This window comes from Ochotona curzoniae, unplaced genomic scaffold, assembly GCF_017591425.1.
Source record: "Ochotona curzoniae isolate NIBS_2020 unplaced genomic scaffold, NIBS_Ocur_1.0 contig_3520, whole genome shotgun sequence".
Classification (NCBI taxonomy): domain Eukaryota; kingdom Metazoa; phylum Chordata; class Mammalia; order Lagomorpha; family Ochotonidae; genus Ochotona; species Ochotona curzoniae.
In genome coordinates, this window is record NW_024465894.1 from 6106980 (window position 1) to 6131636 (window position 24657).

At 52.6% G+C, this 24657-nt stretch overlaps 1 protein-coding gene across 2 annotated transcripts in view; it reads left to right on the forward strand.

Annotated features, from left to right (window-relative positions):
* Positions 1-843: 843 nt before the first annotated feature.
* Positions 844-24657, forward strand: part of ELMO2 (engulfment and cell motility 2) — a 36853-nt gene continuing 13039 nt past the window's right edge. The window contains exons 1-10 of one of the 2 annotated variants that reach the window (XM_040981376.1): positions 844-877; positions 12061-12188; positions 12779-12819; positions 13250-13322; positions 14066-14116; positions 17527-17708; positions 19191-19290; positions 20186-20337; positions 22799-22877; positions 23864-23899. In XM_040981376.1, the coding sequence (XP_040837310.1) occupies positions 12111-12188; positions 12779-12819; positions 13250-13322; positions 14066-14116; positions 17527-17708; positions 19191-19290; positions 20186-20337; positions 22799-22877; positions 23864-23899 (792 nt within the window). In that variant the 5' untranslated portion in view covers positions 844-877; positions 12061-12110. Of the gene's footprint in view, positions 878-11100; positions 12189-12778; positions 12820-13249; positions 13323-14065; positions 14117-17526; positions 17709-19190; positions 19291-20185; positions 20338-22798; positions 22878-23863; positions 23900-24657 lie in introns of those variants that run through there. The other variant, XM_040981377.1, reaches the window with a different exon arrangement.

Genomic DNA, 24657 nt, shown 5'->3' on the forward strand with positions numbered 1-24657 from the left:
CAAATCGGCACCCAGCACCTTCAAGGTGAGGATTTAGCTATTGAGTTATCGCACCAGGTCCTTCAATTTCTTCCTGTATAACACACAACGAAGTGGCCGCACGACTCGGGTACCATGGGGATCCTCACCTGCCCAGCGACCCACCCAGCTCCGGTCGGTCCGGTGGTCTTCACCCCTCTCCCTCGGAAGAATGAGACCCCCAACGCGCTTACCTTGCTGGGTGGCGGTGAGCCTCCTGGGACCCGGTGCGGATTTGCAGGTGCAGTGACGAATGCCACCGCCTAGGTGCCCCTCTGCCTCGTTCAGCGCCCACGGGCAACTCCGAGTGCCGGTATAATTAGCGCGCAGCCCCTGACACAACTGTCACCTCCCACTTGGGTCCCTAAACCGGAGTGGTGTCCCCCGTAGAGGTGCCCGCTGGGCCACCAGAGGTCAGCTTGGTCCCCACAGGCTTTCCTTAGCCACAAAGAACCAACGCGTTTTGCTTCACTCCTGGGCAGTGCACGAAAACAAACGAAAAGTTTGCGGGTGACGTGAGGGGTGGTGGAAGCCGCCTCATGGCTTTGCTTTGGAAACCACGCTCCTCTGGGCCCCACGGCGCGCGAGGAAAGGGCGTCCTGTGTCTTTAAGAGGCCTCCACTAGGGGGCGGGGACTGCCTGCATTCCCCACCCCCTCCCAGGCCGCCACACCCGCCCCTGTGTCAGTGACAGATAAACAGCCCAATGAAAGAAAGAGATTTCTGCGCGACGGCAAAATGGAGCAATGGGAGCTCGCGTCGAGCTCTGCGGGGCGGGGTCTCTCGAAGGCCGGGCGGGCGGAGGCTGCTGAGGCTGCGGGACCCGGGCGCGCGGGAGCCGGGCCTAGGTCGGCGCCCTGGTGAGTGTGGGGCGCGGCGGTGCGGGGCCCCGGGGCGCCCACGGAGGAGCGATCCAGCGGGCTTGGGAGCCAGGGGCTGCGGCTGGCTTAGGCCCCGGGGGTCCAGGAGCTGGGAGGGCGGGCCGGGGCTGCACCGCCCTGGCTTGTCGGGGCCCCCGAGGGTCTCGGCCTAGCAGGGGCCGCCCCGGCTCTAGGGGACACCGCGCCCCCCAGGCCTGGACCGGGCCCCCGATGGAGAAGTGAGGACGGGCGGAACCGTGGTGGGGAGCGGGGGCTGGGCCAAGCAGCGGGTGGAGGAGAGTGGGAGGATGGAGGCGCTGGAGGCGGGGATGGGGACGGGATGGGGCCTGGCCAGAGCTGCGGGCCCCAGTCCCAGCCCCGGGGGTCCTTGCTGGACCTCGTCCCCCGTCCCTGGTCCACCAGCCCCTGCCTGCTGCGTAGCCGCGTTCGCTTCCCACTGCCTTTCCTGGGTTCAGGCCTCGCTCCTCGCTTGGACCGCTGGCATGGCCCAACTGCTCTGCACGCAAGTGCCAAGGCCACTCTCTCTGTGGGACTCTTGGGCACCGTGTCCCAAGAGGTATTTTCATAATGCAGGTGAAAGTGGGGAGCTCGGGCTTCAAACTGGCTGACCCCCCGGCGCTAGATGGGCACCCAGGGCCAGGGACCGGCCCCACTGACCTCCCCTAGCCACAGGCCAGTGCTCCTTAGTCCTGCTTGCTCTGCCTCTCGCTTACTTTTCTCTGTCCCTTCTATGCCCCAAGTCTGGCCCTCCTGGGGGGGGGGGGTCCTGTCACTGGGTGGCACCCCTCCACTTCTGGGGCTCCATCTGGCATCTTTCTCTCCATCTTTCACATCTCCTGCAAGGTGTTCCAAGGAGCATTCGTGACCATCTTAAGCATCCTGCATGCTTCTCCATCACAGCTGGTGCACCTGCCACGTTACCAGGTGCAGGTGCATAGCTGTCCCTCCAGACAGGTGCCACGTGCAAGACATGTCTGGCTGTGTTCTCCATTCTCTGCAGGGCCCAGCACACAACCCAGCACTTCACAGGAGGGGCTGGGCATGGTGATCGCAGATACTGTCCTGGGCAGGCTTGGGGAGTACTCTGTGTAGTCAGACTCCATGTTACAGGGATGCTGTCCAATGGCAAAACAGTAAACTTCACATTTGAATTCTTCTAGTAGCCTCCTGAAATAAAAAGGAACAGGTGCGAAGTTAGGGTGAGCATGTATTTTGTCACCTTCTGGGTTCCAAACATTGTTGTAATATGTATCAATATGAAACCATTGCTAATGGGGTATGTTTACAATGTTTGTACTAAGTTGTTGAAGTGGGGATGTGTGTTACCCTTAGGACCTCCCACCTCTCCTCACAGTCTGAAGATGTTCGGTAGTAGCTACATCTGGCTTGGGGCTGCAGTATCAGGTATCAGGTGGTGGCATCTGTTACTTGGTCACGATGAGGTTGAGTTCCCCCTGGATTCTTTCAAGTGACTGCCTCTGAATTTAATTGTTGAGGTTCCTGCCAGGGGCACCCTCTCTAGTGGGCCAGATGAGGCCTCATGCTGTCCTATTGGGCTTCTCTGGACTCGTGCTGTCCCCAATGAGGTTTAGTAGGGCAGGAAGCGGGGCCACTGCATGCTCTGGCTTGTTTCATACTGAGACAATGGGTCTGGATGTCTCGGGACCACCTGCCCAGGTGGCCCAGGAGCAAGCATATTCGATGCAGTTGAGGAGAAGCCTTCGAGGCAAATCTTCCTTGGACTCAGTCACTGCGGCTTGGCTCAGCTGCTCTGACTCAGCCTGGCCCCAGCCTGTAGCATCGCAGAGGTGCTAGGAGCCCTGTGCTTGGGTTGGCCGCCTAGCCCTGTGGTCCAGCAGCTGCTCATGAAGGCCAGTGGCCACACTGGTGCCAGGCCACGGTGCTGAAAAGACAAGATCGGAGCACACAAGATACCCGAAGAAGATGCACAGCACCCTGGGGTGTGGTGGAGAGCCAGGGACTGCGAGGTGTGCAATGGATTTACTGAAACGCTGAATTCAACTTCCCATAGGCGGGGTGTTGCTTAGCAGGTGGCTCAGTCCTGGCCATCTGGTTGATTTACTTCTCTACACAGCGTCCAAAGGCGTTTGAGCGTGCAGGCTCTTCGACCTGCTGGCTGAATTTGAGTTGGTGGGATCAAAATGGTTCCTCCACCAGGAAGTAGTGATCACACTGCTCGAAGCACACTGACAGACGCTTGCCTGCCGCTGTGTGTGTCCTGTCATGTCATGAACGATGTGCCATGGCCTGGTACAGTTATGTTGGGAAGTGTGGCTACAGTGTGCTTGTCATTTCTTCAAGTTCACACAGATTTCAGCTTCCTCGGTGCCAGGGGCTTGGCTGATGAGTTCCATGTGTTATCCCATCTAATGTTCCCAGTGGCTTCCCAGGAAGGGTAGGTTGCCAGCTCCATTTTGTGACTGGGAACGTTGTTAGACTTGTGGTTTCACCCTGGAATGCAAGCTCCTCGCTGCTAAGCCACACCGCCTCAGCATCATCCGAGAACCCACCCCGCGAACCCCAGCGTTCTCACGTCCACCAGCCCTGAGCTCCAGAGAGGCTTGGTGGTGATGAGGGGAGGGAGCGAGCAGAGCCACGGGGGTTGGCCTAAGCTGAGGGGCTGGGTGCTCTTCTGGTCCTCACCGTGGTGTGGCTTTGCCAGTTCCCTGGATCTCTGCCCCCTTCTTCCTGAGAGCGCTTGGCTGGACCTCATAACCACAACAGTGCTGTGTTGTCCCGGTTCCTATTGAAGCAGTTGGGCCTGTAGCCTGAGCCTTTTCTTTGCATCCCCCATCCCTGCCTGCCCAGGCGCCAGCTCCCCGGGCGTCCCTGGTCACGTGTGGCTGGGAAAGGGTTCTTTGAGTTCATCGACCTGTAGCAGCTAAGTTTCTGTTTCTCTCCATCATTTTGTCCAGGAAGAGGCAAGTGGTTTGTAAACACTGACCACCCCCCCCCCACCCCAGCCACTTCCTGGTTACTTGGTAGGAATTTGGAAAGTTCTGAAAGGAGGCTAATCCTCTGTTGGAAATTTATTTTCTTGTAGAGGTGATCAGCTCTGGGGACTCTCTGGAGGGGATGTTTTCTGTAAAATTCTGTAGCCACAGCCGTCTGCTGGGCCCCTGTGCTGTAGATGGTGGGGTGGGTGATATACAGGCAAGCTGCCAGATGTCCCAGAGCTGTGGGCTTAGATGACCTGGGTGGGCAGTGCTGATGTCAGGGCTGGCTGGCCCGCAGCCCACCCCACCCCCACCTCCAGGCACATTGGGCCTCCCTGGGCTCTTGAATAAAGGCAGGTTCTGGTGGGTCTGGGCTGGGAGGACTGCCCTGCCCCTGCTGCCCACATGCAGGTGCCACTTTTGTAGCCAGGGAGGAGACTGGGTGTGGAGAAGTATCAGCAGATGTCTGAGAATTCCCCTAGAATTCTGGGAGCACAGGAGGGCTCAGCTGTCACCTGAGTTGAAAGGAGTCAGCCAGCCACACAGTCTGGGCCTTGAAGGTTGAGAAGAAGTGAGTGGGCTGGACAAGGTGGTGGCCCAAGGGGCTGGTCGGGTGGCCTTTTCTCAGTACAGGGATACTGGCAGCACAGGGAGTTCTCCAGGGAGGGGTCAAGGGGCCAAAGCCCCAGCAGTTAGCTCCTTCGCCCCCTTCCTCCTCTCCCCCCACCTCTTTGCTCACCACAGAGCTGAGTGGCTTTGAATCATGTGGGGCTGTCTTCAGCTGCCTCCCAGCTGTGCGTGCTAGAACCCTGATTGGTGGATCACCCCGCTAAATCCGCAACTCTGCAGGGAGGGTTGAGTCACTTCTCAGAGGAGATTTCAGAGGGGGAAGCCTTGCTGGAGATGGTGTTCTTGATGAGAAAGGAGGTGTGACCTCCCCCTGCCTGCCTCTGGAGGTTGCCTGCTGCAGGGCGGAAGCAAACTTCCCCAGGCCTCCCCCACAGAGCCCAGAGCACAGAACAGAAAGCTCGGGCTCCGGGGAGGGGGAGGAGCTGGGGCGCTTCTGGCTCCCCATCCTGGATTCCTCAGCAGCAGGAGGAGGTGGGCTTTCACTTCCTGGCTCTGTGGGCTGCCATGGTCGGCCCCCCAGAACCCAGCGTTAGCCCAGGTGGTTGATAAAGCTCCTCGGGGGGGCCTTTTGCGAGGACACTAGTTTTGTGGACGTGTCTTCTTCCAGACCAGCCCACCCGACTTTGCTCCGACTCTGTGGAGCAGCTGGCTTTTCCCTTGTCATGCGTTGTAGCAGGCAGTGTGGGCTCGTCTCCTGTAGCATGACATTTCAGACTCTCCACATCATCTTCCCATCGGTAATGCCTTAGAAGGGGCTGAGGAGGAGAAGGGTGGAGGGCGGCTGGATCACACGAAGGGCCCCCCTGGGCGGGGACGTGGAACTACAGCTCCCCCACCTTCTTGCTATTGAACCTGCTGAGTGGTGGAGTAAGAGGCTATTTATAACTCTGAGAATTTTGCAATGTGATTGAATTGCTTCGACCTTGTTTCCACTTCCTTTCTGAAATGAAAGTGTAGAGAGTAAGCAAAGCCGTGCCAGAAGGGCTCCCCACACGTACACGATCCTTTCTCCGCCCAGGATTGTCCACGGGATGCTGTGCCTCGGCTTCTCCTAGCTGCTGATGCTGGCACAGGAGGGACAGGAGAGGGTCGTCTCCCCTTTCCATGGGTGGAGAATCAAGGTCAGCTAAACCTGACTTTCCAGGAAAACATTCCCTGATATTAGATGGAAAACCCAGCTGTGAGTAGTGGTGGACATGCTGGGAGTTGCAGGTGGTGGGGGCGTGGTGGGAACGCCAGAAAAGCTGCACCATCCGTGCCTGTCCTTTGGAGCCAGCCCGGGCTCCTGGGAGTGGAAGAAGAGACGCAGGTGCTTGCTGAGGCTTGGCCATGGGCCCGGTGCTGGGCCGGCTTGGGGGACCACAGGGGTTGTACCTGCCCAGCAGGAAGCATTAGGGAAGAAGTGAGAGAGGTGTAAATACAGACTGCGGTGTGTGGCCGGAGGAGGAGCAGGGAGAATGCAGGGACTCCTAGTCCGGTTTAGTTCTGCCAGGGAAAAATGTAAAATGGAGAGGAGGGGCCGTCTGAGCTGGACCTGAAGCTCAGCGAGCAGCCCTTCTGACCGCCAGGGACAGAAGAGGATGTGTAGAGGCCTGGAAGAGCACAGGCAGATGGCCGGCCGAGCCGGGAAGGACCTAGTTAGATGGTGAAGCAGTGTGAGCTCCTTCAGTGGCTGTGAAGTGCGTTTCCTGTTACAGCAACCAGCAGATTGTGGCCCGTGTCGTGGCATATCAGGTTAGCCACCACCAGCATGCCATATGAGCACTGGTTTCAATCCAGTTCTCTGTTCATGTGTCTGGGAAAGCAGCGAAGAGGGCCAGCGTGCTAGAACTCTGCACCCACAGAGGGAACCTGGAATTCTGGGCTCCTGGCTTCAGTCTGACCCGGCCCCGCTCATTTTGGCCATTTTACGAGTGAGCCAGTGGATGGAAAACTTCTTTGCTCTCTTTCTCTCTCTCTCTCTCTCTGTTATTCTGCCTTTCCGATAAATCATTATTTTTGAAACACCAGCAATCATGATAGAGACCTAACTCTGTGTATATTAGCTTCAGATGCACCAATCAGCAGCCTTAAGCCCAACAGCCTCCAGCAGTCTGGTTTTGGAATCTGGCTGTGCTGGGTACCAGCTGGGTGATGCTGAGTGTGTGCTGCACTTCCTTGTGCCTCCATCTTCTTATCTGTGAAATGGAGAAATAATATGCAGCACACCTAACAACAGCAGTCCTGTGCGGAACCAGTGACTACAGCCCTGGGGCTGCCACTGTGGTGCACAAGCCCACCTTCCTTCTGATGCACCAGCAAACCATACAGGCCCCAGTCTGAGTGCTGGTTGCTCCACTGCTGATCCAGCTCCCTGGTAATGCACCTGGGAAGGCAGGGAGAGTGACCCAAGAGCTTGGACCCCAGTCCCCATACGGGAGACCCAGAGGAAACTCCTGGCTTCTGGCTTCAGACTGCGGCCCAGCTCTGGCTGTTGCAGCTCTTTGGAGAATGAACCAGTGGATGGAAGATCCCTCTTCTCTGTCTCTCATTCTCTCTCTGTAATTCTGCCTTTCCAAAAAAGAATAAATAAATGTTTTAAAAATGAGTATAGCCCTTCTAATATTACCTTTGCATAATATGATTATTGACCAGTGTCATGATTGGCGTCACGGTGAAGGAAGTAGAAGGGGGAACAAACTTTGGAGTCAGGATGCAGACTTGAGACCCAGTTCTCATGTCCCCCCGCCCCTCTTTTCTTTCTTTCCACATTTTTTCCTTTTTTTGTCTCTTATCTCCCTTCTTCCTTCCTTTTGGCAGAGGGGAATAGCTGGAGGAAAGTGAGAGACGAGAGCTTTCAGTGCCTTGGAACTTTATGTCTCACTTTGTCTCCCTATACAACAGGGATGTTTTTCAGGATCGTTGCACCAACATAACAAGTGGCTGGAAGTGGTTCGTCAGCTTCTGAGGGCCACCTTTGCCTTCTATTCTACATAAAGTGAGCCTTGCAGAGTTGTGGATCTGCTAGAAACAAACCAGCCTGAGGTGGTTTTTTTTGGTTGTTTTTTTAAAGAGTAATTTATTTTTATCAGAAAGGCAGATCAGCTTTACAGGGAGGAGAGACAGAGAGAAAGATCTTCCATCCATTGGTTCATTCCCCACATGGCCTCAATGGCTGAAGCTGAGCCTATCTAAAGCCAGGACTCCCATTCTTCCAGGTCTCCCATGCAGGTGCAGGGTCCTAAGGCTTTGGGCTGTTACCTCCTGCTTTCCCAAGCCACAAGGAAGGAGCTAAATGGGAAGTGGAGTAGCTGGGATATGAACCAGTGTCCATATGGGATCCTGGTGCTTGCAAGGTGCAGATTTACCACTAAGCCATTGCACCAGGCTCCCAGAGTCTTGCAAGTGGACTAACTGAGCCAGTGTCAAGTACCTCCGACTCCAGCATGTTGGGCCTGCGCTGTGAGTCTCGGTGCTGACCCCCTGCTTTAGGGCTCCTTCAGAACTTGGCTGAGGCTTTTCACTTGTGATGATTGAAATGCAGACAATTTAGTATAAAGGAGGTTGGGAGTTTCAAGTATCCCAAATGTCAGAAGAATAACCGGTGGCTTTTTCCATCTCTGAATGGGATTTTGTGGTTTCTTGTGTCTGACCTCAGCCAGTCTGTCCGGGCCAGGAGTCTCCCACAGGGTGGCTCCTTCCGAAAGGCTGTTGGTGCTTCTCCCCATCTGTGGCTTGAGAGTGGCTTTGGCTTCCCTGCAAGCTGACTGTGACCTTTACTGCTCCAGGGCCACCCAAGTCCCTTAGTCTTTGTCTTTAAAAAAAAAAAATCTGACTCTTACAATTTATTTTCATCTGCCTGAAAGAGTAGCTGGGGGTGGAGGACCAGGAGGAGAAATTTTCAACCTTCCAGTTAGCTAGCCCCAATGCATATGATGGTCAGGGCTGAATCGGCCAAGCCAGGAGTCAGGAACTCTAGCCAGGTCTTGTAGGAGGAGAGCAAGGGCCCAGACACTTGAGCCAGTTTCTGCTGCCTTCCAGGATGCATTATCAGGCAGCAGTGTAGGAAGCAGTATAGCCAGGGCTTGATGCCCGTACCTGGATATTACATGCAGGCATCAAGCAACGATCTAAACCACTATACTGCAACACCTACCCCACTGTTGTCTTTTAAGAAAAAGCACTGGATTCATCCAGCCACAGTTGGCAGCCACTTCAGGCTCCTCTGTAGTGATAGGGCTGGGGAAAGGGTCATTAGCACAAAAAGGCCCACTGGGCTTTGTGGGAAGGGAAGGAATCATGGCTTCCTGGCGTCTCGAGTGGACTTGGCAGTTGCAGATTTCCCTGTTTCAACATGAACCTTGAGTTTTTGGTGCTGCCCTGAGTCATTCCGAGCCAGCTTTAAACAAAGAGATGGTCAATCTGTGAAATGTCAGGTGTAGCGTGCTCACCTCCAGTGATGACGGCAGGAAGGAATGTGTAGGAATACTGCGTTTTTCTTAGCAGCAACACTGAAATAAGGTCACGGCTTCTTTTGGCAAGGGCTTTAAACGGGCATCCTCATTTGCATTCTTAAGTTCTGCTTTAGATTGTGGACTTTTGGGCTTAGCAAACACCCTGAGGCACCTGTGGGTTCAACCATCAGATCTTAAAGTTGAAGAAAACTTGGACTTGGGCCATGGGACATGGCTATACCACAGTGAAATTAGGATTTGGACCAGAGTCCCTTGGCTGTAATGACAGCTACATTCTTGAGCAGGACAATCATCCCAGCCCTGGGTTCCTTCTGTTCCTCCTACATGGCCTACTTTAAAAAGGGGAAGAATCTAGACTAAATAACAAGTGGTCTGAAAACCCATACTGCACACGCACAACTCCTCCACTGTGATAGGAGCCAGAAAGAGGTCGCCTTCGCAGGGAAGGCGGGGGTTGACCAGAAGGAAGTTTCCTAGGGTGATGGCAGTGTGCAGTGTCCTGCAGTGAGTACCAGTTACAAGGATGTGTGTATGTATTCATTTATATACATTTTAATATACATTGCACACTTAAACTCCAGACATTTTGTTACAAATAAATTGCATGGCAGTCTTTGAAAACACTCTCACCACTGTGCAGTCACACCTGCTAATGACAGCAGATTCACTGGTTGGGTGAGGATGGATGCCAGCTCTCAGCGTCCAATGGTGTGTTGTGCCAAGCCTGGGATGAGATCCCTTGCTTTGCTCTGTCACTGTGGAAGCAGAGCAAGTGATGGTGGGGGTGGGGGGCTTCTTTTCAGATCCAGCTGTACAAAAATCGCATGTAAAAAATTCTGCCTGCAGCTGTAGAAGTTGTACACACTTTAAAGGTGATTTAGTCTATCTCACTTCAGTTGCCTTAGGACTTACAGCAAAGATCCAGGCCTGGGCGCAGGCATTTAGCCTATGTTATCCCACATGGGAGCACCTGAATTTGGTTCCCCACTCTAGCTTCCTACCAGTTCAGTGCTTGGGAGGCGATAGTGATGGCTCAAGTAACTGGGTTTCTACCACCCCACGTGGGAGACCTGAATTCAGTTTCCATCACACAGTTGCAGCCCAGCCATTGAAGGCATTTGGGGGAATGCACCAGCAGCCAGGAGCTCACTTATGCTTTCTCTCAAAGTTTAATTATAATAATTAGGGCCTGGCACAATGGTTCAATTGGCCAATCTTGCCCCTACAAGCACCAGGATCCTATTTGGATGATGGTTGGTGTTCTGGCTGCTCCACTTCCTATCCAGCTCCCTGCTTGTGGCCCAGGAAAACAGAGGAGACTGGCCTAAAGCCTTGGGACCTTGCACCCACATGGAAGACCTAGAGGAAGCTCCTGGCTCTTGGCTTCAAATCAGCTCAACTCTAGCTGTTGCAGCCATTTGGAAAGTGAACTAGCAAATGGGAGATCTTTCTCTCCTCTCTATAGATCTTCCTTTCCAACAAAAATAAGTAAGTCTTTAATTAAATTCAGGCTAGCTCAGGGAAGGAAAGACAAGCTCTGTACAAAGTTGGCTCGAAGGCCTGTCCTGCTTGAGTGCATATAATCAAACTTGGAGTATTGCTATCTACATCAAAGTTGAGTATAGGCCCTGAAAAGCCCTTTCTTGTACAGTGGTGTCATGTGCCAGAAATGCTGCTTTTCCTTTTTTAAAGATTTTTATTCAATGAAAGAGTGACAAAGGGAGAAAGAGACAAAGGTTTTCCGTCTTCTGGTTCAGTCCCCAGTCCTCAACAGCCAGATGTGGGCCAGGCCAAAGTCAGGAAGGAACCTACAACTTCCTTTGGGTCCCCCACGTGGACACATGAGGTGCGATTGCAGGAAACGGTGTGGTGCAGAATGGCTGGGGCACAAACGGGCACTCTGATGGGGACATGGGCATTCCAAGTGCCCAAGCACCCACCTTGATTAGGAGGCGCTTGCGAATGCTTCCCTCTGCCCGAAGCCTGTGGGTTTGTGGGGGACTAACTTTTATCCCTTGTCACCAAAGAGGTTTGTATCTACTGGGCTGCGAGAGCTGTCATCTGCGCTTGGGTTGGAAAATTGATAGCATCCATGAATAACAGCTTAGCAAAAGCCATGCTGCGTGTGCCGGGAGAGGCGGGTGGTCCCTGTTGGCGAGTGTCGGTGAGGGGTTAAGCCTGGAAGATGCAGACAGGTGTTGTTCATCAAGATAGAGGTCTCTCCCGAACCTGAAGGCAAGGAGTGTGAACAGACACTGGAAGAATGCAGCGGTCAAGTGACTTCCTTTTGTCAGACCTTGGGAGAGAAGCTGCTTCAGCTACTGCTTGAATACCACTAAGCTATCAGAGTTGCCTAGGATACCGGTCACGTGGGCACATCTTCTGTACTTGCTCAAAATGATTTATTTTTCCTTTATTTTGGAGAAAAGTGGGGGGCGGGGCAGAGGGTCAGAGGTACTTTGAAGGCCTTGTTCTCCTAGAGAAGGGCCTTTGTGTGGGGATAGCCTTACCGCCCCTAGCAGCAGCCCTTGCTCTTGGCACTAGGGACTAAAATAGCATTTCCTGTCCCAGTTCTCTTCCCCGTTTTCTGAACTCTGCGTCATCCCACACAGAGAAGGCTCCGTGTTCTGTCCTTTGAGTGGGGAAGGAATGGCGGCAGTGAGAGGAGACGAGGGCCTTGCTGTGGGCCTTGCCGACCAGGAAGTCTCCAAGTTGGCTGCAGAAGCAGCCAGCAGCTGCCCCCACCCACCACTCACTCGAGGAAAGCCTGGGTCTGGCCAGCTCCATGTACCTGTTTGTCCCCTCTCCACCTCCCAAGGCAGGAATTGGCAGTGAACACACTAGTCCACCCAGTGTCCTCTAGACCCTGAAATAAAGCACTGCTCTAACAGGCCTTGTGGCCGGCTGGTTTGTGGATGACAGGCAGGTGTGTCACGGCTGTACTCGCTGATTTACTCTAGAGAGACAAAAGCACAGCAAGACATTGTGGTATGTTCTGGAAAAGTTCAACCCAAGGTGCTACATGTGTTAACTCTCACGTGATGTCTGTCTCTGACCCTAACACATATATAGCAAGAGTGAAAAGTGAACGTGTACTTGGTGACTTTGGCTTTCTCCCCAGGCAGCGGCATCTGTGTGTGTGTTGTGGAGCAGCAGGACCTCCTGGGAACAATGCCCCCGCCATCAGACATCGTCAAAGTGGCCATTGAGTGGCCAGGTGCTAATGCCCAGCTGCTGGAGATTGACCAGGTATGCTACTGAAAGGAGAAGCAGAGGGTGAGGAAAGGATACAAGACGTGTGGCAGAGGATGACCTCAGGGCCTAGGACAATTGGCATCAGGAGTGAGAACTTGCAACACAGAAGACCCAGCCCACCCTGGGCCAGCTTGGCCACCTGGCTTCAAAACAGGCTTCCCGAGAGGGTGGGCCTTCAGCATGGCCCTGTTGACATTACCTGGGCTGCCCACATCCACATCGGAGTGCCGAGGTCTGAGTCCCAGATGCAGTCCCGATTCCAGGCTCCCGCTAAGGCACAGTGTGGCAGCTGATGGGAGATGGCTCAAGTACGGTGGTTTCTGTGCCCCCCCCCCGCGCCCCCGCCGTGTGGAAGACCCTGACTGAGCTCTGGGCTCCTGGCTTTGGCCTGGCCTAGTCCTGGCTTTTGGGAGCATCTGGGGAGTGAACCAGTGGATGGGAGATCTCGTCTTTCAGATAATACTACTACTAACAATAATCATCTACCAGGAAGGAACTTGACTCTTACTCCCCAATTTCGTGTAGAACCTTGCTATGTGTGGGATGCAACTGCTGTTGGAGCATCTCTCGTTTCTCTCTTTCAGAAACGACCCCTGGCTTCCATCATCAAGGAGGTTTGCGATGGGTAGGTTGAACTTGACTTTGTTTTTGACATTGACAGCTAAGACTAAAGTTGTACAGGGAAGCCTGGAAGGGACTTCTGTGAGGAGCGTCTGGGAGGTCTCCAGGGTGTGGTTCTTGTGAGGGACACATGGGCTGGCGCACACATGTCCCTGCAGATCTTTGTTTTTCTTGAAGCCCAGGAATGGCCTGTGTGAAGGCCCATCAGACCTGAGAGCCACCCTCATGTTCAGGTGCCTGCTCCTTCTGGAAGGCTGAGGAGCCTCTGTTTTCAACAACTTAGCCTAAAGACTTGTCCCCTGCCACCACCACCCAGCTCACTTGCACACTGCACACAGGCCAGCCAGTCTCTTGAGCATCTCTCCTGGGAGTGATTGGTCTGCACAGGCTCAGAGGACTGGCCAAGTAGGATGTGATTTTTTTTTCTTACCCAGGTGGTCGTTGCCAAACCCAGAGTATTATACCCTCCGTTACGCAGACGGTCCCCAGCTCTACATCACCGAGCAGGTAAGTACTCGGGAGGCAGGGATGGTCAGAGCAGGATGGGGCAGTGACGAAATCAACACAGCTTTGGGGAGACGTGCTGATTGTCCTACCTAAGGAAGATATGGGGTCCAGGCGGCTTCTGTTTGCGAGGTCAGGAGCTGTAGCCTGGACAGATGGGAGAGCACCACTCCTTGTGTTCTTATGGAGGCTGGAATTGGCACCTGTTACATCCTGTGAGCCTGGGATGCTTGAGGCATCTTGAAAGCTCTTTGCCAAGGAGCGCCTGGGAGAAGAGGGCTCAGCTGAAGGGCCCTCATTACAGCTACAATTGTTCCTTGGTGTCTATGGGGGATTGCTTTTATAACCCTTAAAACCTGCTCATGATCAAGTCACTTTTATAAAATGGGAAGCATTTGCATATATGAACCAACAGAGCCCTGGTGTGATTGAAGTCATCTCTGGATTGCTTTAATCCCTGATGCAGTGTGAATGCCATGTAAGCAGTTGTTAATGTTTAGAGAATCAATGACAGGAAAAAAATAAAACAAAAAGCAACAACATGTTGAGGACAGACACAAGTTTGGTTTGGGGTGTTTTTGGTCTGTGGTTGGGTGGCCTAAGCCTGTGGAGCCTATGCAGTGGGAATGCCAACTGCACTTTCAAATGACAGAAAGTTCTTATTGCTTCAGCCTGCATGTGCCACTTGATGTTTGATCTTTGCTGGCTTTTGGTCTTTTTGTTTTGTTTTTCTCTTTCCAACGCAGACTCGCAATGACATTAAGAATGGGACCATCCTACAGCTGGCTATCTCCCCGGTAAGTACCTCAGCCTTAGCTCATTCCTTCACTCAGCAGACAAATGGGAGATGACCCGTGTCTCCTGCCCTACAGGTGATTGCAAAAGCAACCAAAAGGGTAGGAACACAACCAGGGGTGGGCACTGCCCATGGGGCTGGGGGCAGGGAGAGGGTCAGGATGGAGGCAGGGCTGAGCCACCTTCTTTAATGAGCGGAGAAAGCCAACAGATCAGAACAACTGCTGCTGGCCTGAGGGGTCAGGAGGGCACAGGTGGACTTCCTAGCAACAGCGTGGTGGGGTGGTTGGTTGGCCAGATGGCAATGGGTCGAGGAAAAGAAAGGTGAAAAGGTGAGGCACCTGAGTCTGCCACCCTGTGAAGAAGCTTGGTTTTCAGAGGAAGTCAACAGGAAAGGTAGAAACAGGGGTGAGCTGTGGAGTCTGAGAGATGGGCTTTATAAAAACAGATAAACATGAATGTGTTCCAAAAGCAGAAAGTTGGAGAGATCAGCAAGAGATCTTGCCAGACACTCTCCTGTTACCCACTGACTCGGTCACTGACAGGCAGGGACACAGTATTTTGTGTGTCCTTCAGACTAGATTGAGATGGAAGAGAGGAGGGTGGAAGGTGCCGGAAAGAAAGGATAATGAGCAGAATAGAACCCTGCTGGGAGAGGAAGGTGGAAGGTGCTGAAATTAATTAATTAGCGGAACAGAACCATCCTGGCTAAGGAGGGGAAGGCCGCAGTCTCCTAGCAGAGCCACCTTGGGTGCCAGGCTGCTGAGGAAGGCAGCAATGCAGATGCATCTTGGATTCCATTTGTGGGAGGACTTCTTGAAAATGATGGCCTGCTGGCACCTGCGTTCCTAGTGAGCGGCAGGCTGGTTCACCCCCGAGGAGGGGAGCCACGTGGGAATACCAGCTAACACTGAATGAAGGCCTGCGCCCGGCTGCGCTCGTTGTGGGCACGTATTTCTTCCAGTGAGACAGGGACTTGTGACGGCTCGACCAGAGAGGTTAAATCCCTTGTCTCTTGCGCTCAGCCGTCAGCAGCCGAGCTGGCGCCCAGACCCAGCCCTGTCTGACTGTAGGCCTGCCTCTGTCCTCACCATCATGTTTTGTCCCCGACTTTTCCCTGAACTCTCCTCGCCTTGAGGACTTCATCCCTCCCTGCCAAGCGCGGCTAATTTGACAGCCTGGAAGTGACTCACTTTAATGGAAGTGCCGAAGTATTTTACAGGCCTCCAGCCCGGCGTCATTGGCCTTCCCTGCAGCGCATTGGGAAGCAGGAGGCAGCCGCCGGAAAGCCTGTCCCAGGAGGAGAATTGACATTTGGGGTTGGAAGTTTCTAAGTGTGATGCAGACCAGTGCTCTTCAGATGGTTGTCTCCTGTGACCTTTTCTCGGGGCGCAGGCTTTGGAGGATTTCCTCTGACGCAGGCCGTCTTTTACACAAAGAGGAGCGGGGAAGGAGGGGCAGTGGGTCTGACTGCGTGGCCAGCAACAGGAATGGGCTCCAGTCACTGACTGAACACTGCAAGGAAAAAGACAAAGGCACCTATTTTGCCGTTCAGAATCTTAACTTCCCAGTGGAGAAAATTCAGTGAACGCTCCTAAAAAAGTAGAGAATGGAGGCCAGCACGGTGGTATAGTGGGTTAAACTGTCACCTACAGTGCTGGCATCCCATAGCGGTGCTGGTTCAAGGTCCAGCTGCTACCAGCTCCCTGCTAGCACACCTGGAAAAGCAGTGGAAGATGGCCCCTGCACACACATGGGAGACTCAGAGGAAGCTCTCTGCTCATGGCTTGGGCCTGTCACAGCCCTGGGTACTGGGAGTGAACCGTTGATGAGAGATCTCTTACCTCCTTCCCGCAACTGTTACTCTCTGTAACTGTGATTGTGTAATTGCCTTTAAACATTAAAAAGAGAGAGTCTAGCATGGTAGCCTAGCATCTAAAGTCCTCACCTTACACGCGCCAGGGTCCTATATGGGCGCCGGTTCTGGTCCCGGTGGCCCTGGTTCACTTCCCATCCAGTTTTCTGCTTGTGACCTGGGAATGCGGTAGGGGACAGCCCAAAGCCTTGGGATCCTGCACCCAAACGGGAAACCCAGAGGAGGCTCCTGACTCCTGGCTTCAGTTCAGCTCAGTTCTAGCCGTTGCAACTGCTTGGGGAGTGAATCACTGGATAGAAGATCTTCTTCTCTGTTTCCCCTTCTCTGTATATCTCACTTTCCAATAAAAATAAAGTAAATCTTAGAAAAAATAAAAACATTAAAAAGAGAGAGAATGAAGAAATGGTGAATTGTGAGGCTCTGGCTGTACAGTTAAATTGAGCAGGAGAGGTCAGTGACCTCAGGGAGGGCTGCTTGCCAGCTCCTGCCAGCCCCTGCCAGCCCCTGCCAACCCCTGCCAGGAGGCAAGCACCTGCTCAGACACATGCACGTGCCTGGAGGAAGTCTCACCTTCTCCAGCCATCATTTGCAGAAAGTCATCTTTGCAAATTAACTGCTCTTGCCACCCTCATACTCTTTTAAAAAATGCTTATTTATTTGAAAGGCTGAATACACAGAGAGAGGGAGGGGAGAAAAGAGAGAGATCTTCCATCCTTTGGTTCACTCTCCAGATAGCTAGAACAGCCGGAGCTGGGCTAGTCCAAAGCCAGGAACCAGAAGTTTCCTCCAGGTTTCCCATGTGTGTTCAGGGGCCCAAGCAGGTGGACCATCTTCTGCTTTCCCAGGCCATTAGCAGGAAGCTGGATCAGAAATGGAGCAGCTGGGACTTGAACCAGTGCCCATGTAGAATACCGTTTTACCACCTATGCCACAGCGCTGGCCCTCCCCGATACTCTAACCATCTGTGGGTACTGTTGCCTTGAGGGGGAAGGGTACTGACTTAGAAGAAACAGTAGAGTCAGACTTATCATATTGGAGAACTAAAAGGGACCGTAGAGTCATCAGATCAATTTCTGCACCCAATGTGAGAAACTCTTCTACAGCATCTTTGGCACTTTGTTGCCTAGACTCTTCTGGATTGCTTGCAGTGACGGGCAGCTCAGTATCTCAAGAGAAGCCTTTTCTATTGTCTGACAGCTATAATTAGTAGGAAGCTCTCCTTTGTTAAGCCAATATCTGTTTCCTTATGATGTGCCGTAGGCAGTGGTTCTCTCTTGTTTTTCCTCAGTAGGAATGCTTGTTAATCCATATGTCAAAGTGGGACAGAAAAGATACAGATTACTACAGATTGGCTGTTGCATACTGGTAATTCCATGATTAATCCAGTAAACATTATTTAGTAACTCATAAGCAGTACCAAAAGCCAGTTCTCCTCCTTGGGCCTGGTTGTCCCCAAGAAGGTCCCCACAAGCTGTCCGCAGAGTAGCAACCAGCTGCAAGGAGCAGATGGCACATGTGCTGTCCCTGCTCTCACAGTCCCGGGCCGCCCGCCAGCTGATGGAAAGGACCCAGTCATCCAACATGGAGACCCGGCTGGATGCCATGAAGGAGCTGGCCAAACTCTCCGCCGACGTGACTTTTGCCACTGAGTTCATCAACATGGATGGCATCGTTGTGCTGACAAGGCTCGTGGAAAGTGGAACCAAGCTCTTGTCCCAGTGAGTGGCACTGAGCCCTCGTTCCGAGGGTCCCCTAGATTTAGTATCCTCTCAGGGTCTCCTCATCTCCTTTGTGTCAGATAAGTTTTCTGAACACCTGGCCAGGCACCAGGGCTCACCCTGAGAGGTCTAACTTACTGTTGTGGACCAATGCCTTGTAGTCTGGTTGAGTTTCCGGCAAGTACCAACCCGGTGCTATGCCAAGTGTATCCAGAAGTGAGGCAGCAGCGTCAGTTCCTTGATGGCAAGTGCTGGGAGCCTCAGGAGGGTTGACTGTTCATTATCTCCCAGAACAGGTGTCTGCCTACTCCTAGCCATCACCTCCCACCCCACAGGCACCCACACACAGGCCTGCTTTTGGGTCTACCTATTTGCTGGATTCCCACCTTGTATTTGCAGGGGTATGGGAGTGGGGAGGAGATGAGCAGGTCTGTGATATTCCAGAGTGGAGGTGACTCTGTTGGGAAGCTGTGCCTGTGACAAGCAGTGAGCCAGTGGGCTTCCAGCAAAGCCTGTGGAAGCCACAGCTGACAGGCAGGGAGTGAGCTGGTGGATCAGCCATGGAAGTTTGCAGCCACAACCAGCCACTGATCACAGACATTTGTTTTCAGTCTTGGATCTTGCAGCCACACTAAACTTTTAAAGCCCTCATCTGTCGTGCATGCTGACGTGGGAACCCTGCAGTCTCCCAGGAGGGCAGGCTTGAGCTAGCCTCAGTTTCCCCATTTTTAAAATGGGGACAGTCCCCATCTCACTGTGGCTGTGAGCATGCTGTTAGTGGGAGTGTGTCTGAACCTGTTTTGTAGGTGGGAGGATGATTTGTTGATTATGGAGCACAGCCCAGATGTCTGAGGGATTAGGCATCCAAGGAGAAGAGATGGAGGGAGAAAGCACTTAATCCTCCTGCCGCACCAGCACCGCGTTAGGGCTTTGCTCATCCCATCAGCTCGCTCTCGCCACAGCCCCCCAGGCTACTGCCGCGTGGCTAACCCAACTCTGCAGAGGAAGGAATTGAAGTTGGAAAAGATTAAATGTGCACAGTTAGTACTTGAGTCAGGAATTGAGCCCACATCCACACTTTGTACTGTCTCCTCGGGCACTCCACTGTCTTGGCCAGCAGGTGAACGTGGGACATAAGCTCCTTAAGCTCCCCGACAGGTGTGGCAGATTGACAGGGGTCCACTGTCGTCCTGACCTCAGGAAATAGACGAGCAGTTCCACTTTCCTGAGGGGCAGCATCTGCAGAAGGCAAGGCTAAAGCAGGGCAGCCTGGGGTTTTGTTTCCTCATGGTGCAAATTTCTGGCAAGGAGCACACACAGACTCTTAGCATTGGGCTTACTGATTTCCCAAGGGGTGTTTACATGGAAATCCATCCCTTCTGTGGCTGCCTTACCCCCTGAGTTCTCTGGACTGAATCTTTGTTATCTGTGTGTGTGTGTGCGTGTGTGTGTGTGTGTGTGTGTATGCTGCCCATGTCTCAGCTACAGTGAGATGCTGGCATTCACCCTGACTGCCTTCTTAGAGCTCATGGACCATGGCATTGTCTCCTGGGACATGGTGTCCATCACCTTCATTAAGCAGGTGAGGCCTCTGACATTCTCTCTCCTTTCTCTCCCTTGCCAGATGTTCCACGGGCTGGTGGGGAGGAGATACTGGGTAATAGTACCACTCTGCTAAGGGTCAGCTTTCTGTGCTCTGGGGCCAGCTGTTTTCCTCCTCCAACACCGATCTTTCTATGGCTCCTGCAGGATGCATACTCGGTGTGCTGTCAGGGCTCCTCCTGGGAAGATAGCCCTGGGCTCTCACAGCAAAAATGAACTGTCAGTGAGATTTGGGATAAAACCAGCCTGTCCAGCACAGTCCCCAAGTACGGCCCCCTGAGCTCTTTCGTTGTCTCCCGATTAAAAAGAAGTCTCTCTCATTCTCTGATCTGCCCAGCAGACTGTCAGGGTCATCAGATTGAACTCAGCAGGCTGATGGGGTCCACTCTGTTTTACTCTTTCTTTTGGAAGGGGCAATGTCAAAGTAAACATGTGAACTAAGGCTAATGAATATTATATCCACTGACTTAGAATTTCACCTGTCCTTGGCTTGTGACATTGGCCAGCGTCCCCACACTGAAAATATTTGGACAGAAGTGAAATGGCCACGTGTGAAGGGTAGCATGGGACTAAGGAGGGAACAATCAGATGAAAAGACTTAAAGGCTGATTCGGCCTTTGAGCTTTCTCACACCCACACCCTTGCTTTGGAAAAAAAGATTAAAGTCTCAGATTTTGAGGAAGTAACCATTGTGTGGATGCTGGAATCCGAGACTGATTTATCCTTGGCCAGGGAATTTCTGGCCAATTGACCAGGGTAACCATGAGCCAGATAACCCTGGCCACGAGCATCATGCCTCGGGGGCAGAGAGCTGCAAGGGCTGACATCAGGTGCCAAGGCATGCAGCTCTGATCTGCCTCCTGCTCTGACTCCAGATTGCAGGGTACGTGAGCCAGCCCCTGGTGGACGTGTCCATTCTTCAGAGGTCCCTGGCCATCCTGGAGAGCATGGTCTTGAACAGCCAGAGTCTGTACCAGAAGATAGCAGAGGAGATTACCGTGGGACAGCTCATCTCTCACCTGCAGGTGTGAGTAGGAGACCCTCCCTGCCCTTCCCTTCCTGTTCTCTTACCTTGCTTGTGTCTTCCAGTCCTGCCTCTGCCCGGCTCCTAGTCCCAGCTGCAGCTACCGGTTCACTCACGCATCCGCCCCTTCTGCATTACTGCCCCTACACCGATGGTCTTTGATGTGTTCTCCTTTGAGGGCAAAGTCTCTGTTCCTGTGACGTCTGTATTTATATAAAATACTGTGTTGGTTTTTTGTTTTTGTTTTTTATTATCTGTTGCCCATTTTGAACACTCAGCTCCTGACTTTATGTAAAAACTTAATTAGTATATGTTGAATGAGTATTTACTGAGCTTGCCGTGAGCTGTGCTAAAATGCAAGAAGTGTCAAGGAAGGCAGGAGTTCAGGGTGCCAGTTCAGATCCAGGCTTTACTGCTTCATAGGGCTCAGCGGGACGCCTGGTCGCTTCTGACCCATTTCTCAACTCAAGACCCTAACTTTCATGGAGGAAGAGGACTGAAAAAAGATGAGTGGATGGAAGAGCTTAGCATGGTGGCAAGACAGGTTAGGTATTTCATAAATTGGGAGCTTTTAAACATTTAAATTTGTTTCCAATTTATCCAAAAAGCGGAGAAACAAAATAGCTGAAGGAGAGAGAAAGAGAGAGAGAGAGAGAGAGAGAGAGAGAATGAGTTCATATTCTCTGGTTCATCCCCCACAAAGTCCAGAACAGCTGGAGCTGGGCTGGGCTGAAGCCTGGAGCCAGTAACTCAAGTCTCCCACATGGGTAGCAGGAACCCAGTTCCTTGAGCCATCACTGCTGTCTCCCAGGGTCTGCGTAACAGGAAGCTGATGTCAGGAGTGAAGCCAGGGGTCAAACTTAGATGTATGTACTTAGATGTATGGAGTGGATGTCCTAACCACCAGGCTGAAGACCCACCTCCTTTGGTTTTTCTTTTGTTTTGTTTTAAGAAGCACATCATAGATTATTTTACCGGACAATAGAAGTTGGTGCCAGGTGAATCCTTTGAAGTTCTGTTCACTTCACTTTTTAGTCAGTCTACACAGTGTAAGGCTGCTGGACTTCTCCCAGACAAGGGCTGTGATCCTGCTGATTCCTTCTTGATTGTTGTTCACGTCAAGCCTAGTGGATGTTGCCAGAATGCGGCCAGATTCCACTGCCAGTCCAGAGGAAGTGCTGGCTCCCAGGCTTGGGAGTGTCTAGCAGTCAGCCCTGTCTTGAGTTACACTAATCCAAGTAAAAAGAAAGCCCCATGGTTTGTTTACAGCTCTGATTTCCACTGATCCCTTTAAAAAATTTCTTAGCCTCAGCTTTTAAAACAAAAGGCCGATGAGACTGGGGACATGGAGACACTGGCCAGTGCAAGAACATTAGAAACTCTGGGTAGACAATCCCGGTCTTCCTGTGACCTCACACCTACCCCTGGTTCTTCCCTCTGTAGGGAATGACTCCCAACTGCCTCCCTCAGGACACTAGACACATGCACTCCTCAGGACTTGGTTGTACACGCTTTGAGCCCAGTGCTGTCGTCAGCCCTTGCATGCTATGCCAAGGGACATTGGTTCCCTTCGTTAGATGCCTAGGTGTCCCTGCCTGACCAGGGAGCCCATCACCCACCATGGAGACAGAACCACAGAACCTATCCAAGATACAGCAAGTGGCCGTGCCATAGCAAATGACAGGATTGCAAGATTCCAGAGGATGATTGTAGTTGTTGGGTATGTCTAAAATAATGTAAGTTTGTAGTCAAAAGAGTTTGAAAATACAGAAAAGTACTAAATTATTTGCCTGCTGCCTCACCTCCAAACATAAGTACTGTCAAACCTTAACTTGAATGTCCCTTCAGTCTTTGTGCATATTTTTGTCACCGGATCTCATTATACATAATACGTGTACATTGATTATTATTATCATTTTATGGAATAATTGATCTTAAGCATTTCCCCATTCTAAGATTGCTCCAGAAAAGGAGCTCTAAATCTGGCTTGCATCTCAGACACCATTTCAAAATCCAGTAATTACTACAAACTCTCACCTGTTTTGCATAGTAATCCACAGTGGACTGACAAGAGTACTTCCATACTGTGTCTGGGGCTCACAGACACGCTGAGCCCATCGCTGAGCACAGGTGAAGAAGCTTTACCCTAAAACACGATCTGATCATTACCTGGGATTCCCGGGTATACGCTGAGTTGCTGGCGGAGGCACTGGGTTACTGTTTAAGAATACTTTAGTGCAATGCCTTGTCAATACATCACGCACGAGTCTCTGATTACTGTGTTAGGATGAAGTCCTTCCTGTTAGCAGAATTACTGGGATAAGAGCATGCCCACTTTGAATGTGTCTGTGTGAGACTTAGCCCCAGATCAGCACCCGATTACAGCCTGAGGGTGATTGTTTCAAGTCGTGGCCATCCTACTCAACCTCCTGAGCTGCCTATGCTTTCTCCCCCGTCAACACAGTTCCAACCAGGAGATCCAGACCTACGCCATCGCCCTGATCAATGCGCTCTTTCTGAAGGCTCCTGAGGACAAGCGGCAGGTCTGTGGCTGCCTTTGCAAACTTCCCACCTGGGCCTCGCTACGGCAAGTCTCACCCCACACACTACCATGCAGGGGGTGGAAATCCACTCTCCCCAGAGTCCTGCCTCTCAGCCACCATGGTCAGAGGGCAGCAGGGCAGCGGCCTTGCCAAGGAAGGCCTGGGGAAGAACTGTGAGGATGAGGAGTTGGACCGTTTCTCTACAAAACCAGAGGGAAAAGATTTCCCCGCTTCACCAGCCCGACCATCTGTCTGGCCATGGCTCCACCTTACCATTGTAGCCCAAGCAGCTTGAGACAATAGGTGAATGAATGGGGCACAGCTGTCTTTCTGGAAAACCTTCTTTACCCAAGCCCCGTGTGGCTATAGTTTGTAACCTCTCCCCACTCACCTGGGGCAGAGGATCAAGAGAGAGGAAGGGGAGGCCCCCTGGGCATCCTTATTGAAGCCAGCAGGCCCAAGACCGATGAAAGTCGCTGTGTGATGTGAAACAGATTCTACTTTGCTGAAGCTTGCTTCCCTCACCTGTGATACGGCATGGAGAACTGGGGTGGCGGAAAGGTGGGGGTGAGAAGGGGGGATGAACACCTGCCAAGGGCCCTGGATTGACTGAGCATTTTTCCTACCTCTACCTGGGCAAGGGCCTTACCCAGGCTGGGTCTCAGCTGCGCCTCGTTGAAGAGACTGGCCCTTTCCAACCCTGGCACTCTAGGTGACTGTGATGGAAGTCCAAAGTGGTGCCCCAAAGTAACACTTCTTACCCTGTCAATATTCTGGGCTTAGTAAGGTGGAATGCAGGTGGGGGTCGTGCACCTGCCTCTGCCTGCTTTCCCAGGGGAGGACCGCGACATCCATGGTTCTGTCTGTCCTTGTCTCTTTTGGATGGCTTGGCTCTGTTAACCCCTTCCCTCCCAGTCCTCGTTTGAATGTAAGCCGAAAGCTCATCCCGTCTGCTTCTCTCTGTGCCTTTTGCTTCCTGCCGGCAGGACAAGCCTCTTAATCCTCTAGACCTGCCTGTCACTGTAAGTAGCCCCGCTGTGTGGCAAGGGCCCCGGCTCTTTTAGGTGGGGAGGTCAGAAGCAGCTGGGGCAGGAGTCTCATGTTCCCATCTCTGCGTGTGGGATGCGCTGACACCCAGGGACAGTGGTGTGCCGCAGGCCCCCATTTGTCAGACACCTAGACAAAGCGACAAAGTCAAGTCACCAAGAGGGTTAAGAGGACACCTGCACCAGGAAGGTGGCCTGGTCTTCCCCTTGTCCCTTGCCGTTGTGTGGGTATCTGGCTACAAATCGCCCATAACTTCCACTTAGACGACACTATGGAAGTGTTGCCTTCCAGCTTGGGCTGATGAAAGTCAAGCCTGTTGCCTCTTTAGACTCCAGGAGGACAGTGGGAATGTGAAAAGCCTTAGCGGACAGAAAGGAGCTGAGATGCTCGTTTGGAGGTTAGGAAGCTTTAGAGAGGTTGGCTGTGCGTGACTGTGGATGAGAGAGCATGCTGTCCAGCACCTGAGGGGCTCCACTCTAATGTCTTCCCATTCAGCTCCAGATCCCTGTCAGTTACCTGCCTCCTTAGTTGTCTACAGCAAGATTCATCTCAACTGTGACCCCCTGTGGTCACCAGAGAAGCTTCTAGGCTTCCTTCCTCCCTTGCCAGCCTGTGTGCATGCAGGAGATGCAAAGGAAAACCCAAGGTGCCTGGCAGCATCAGCCATGCGAAATGGGTGTGGGAACCCGAAGGGAGGGAGGCCCCTGAGCTCTCAGGAAAGATGATGGACAGG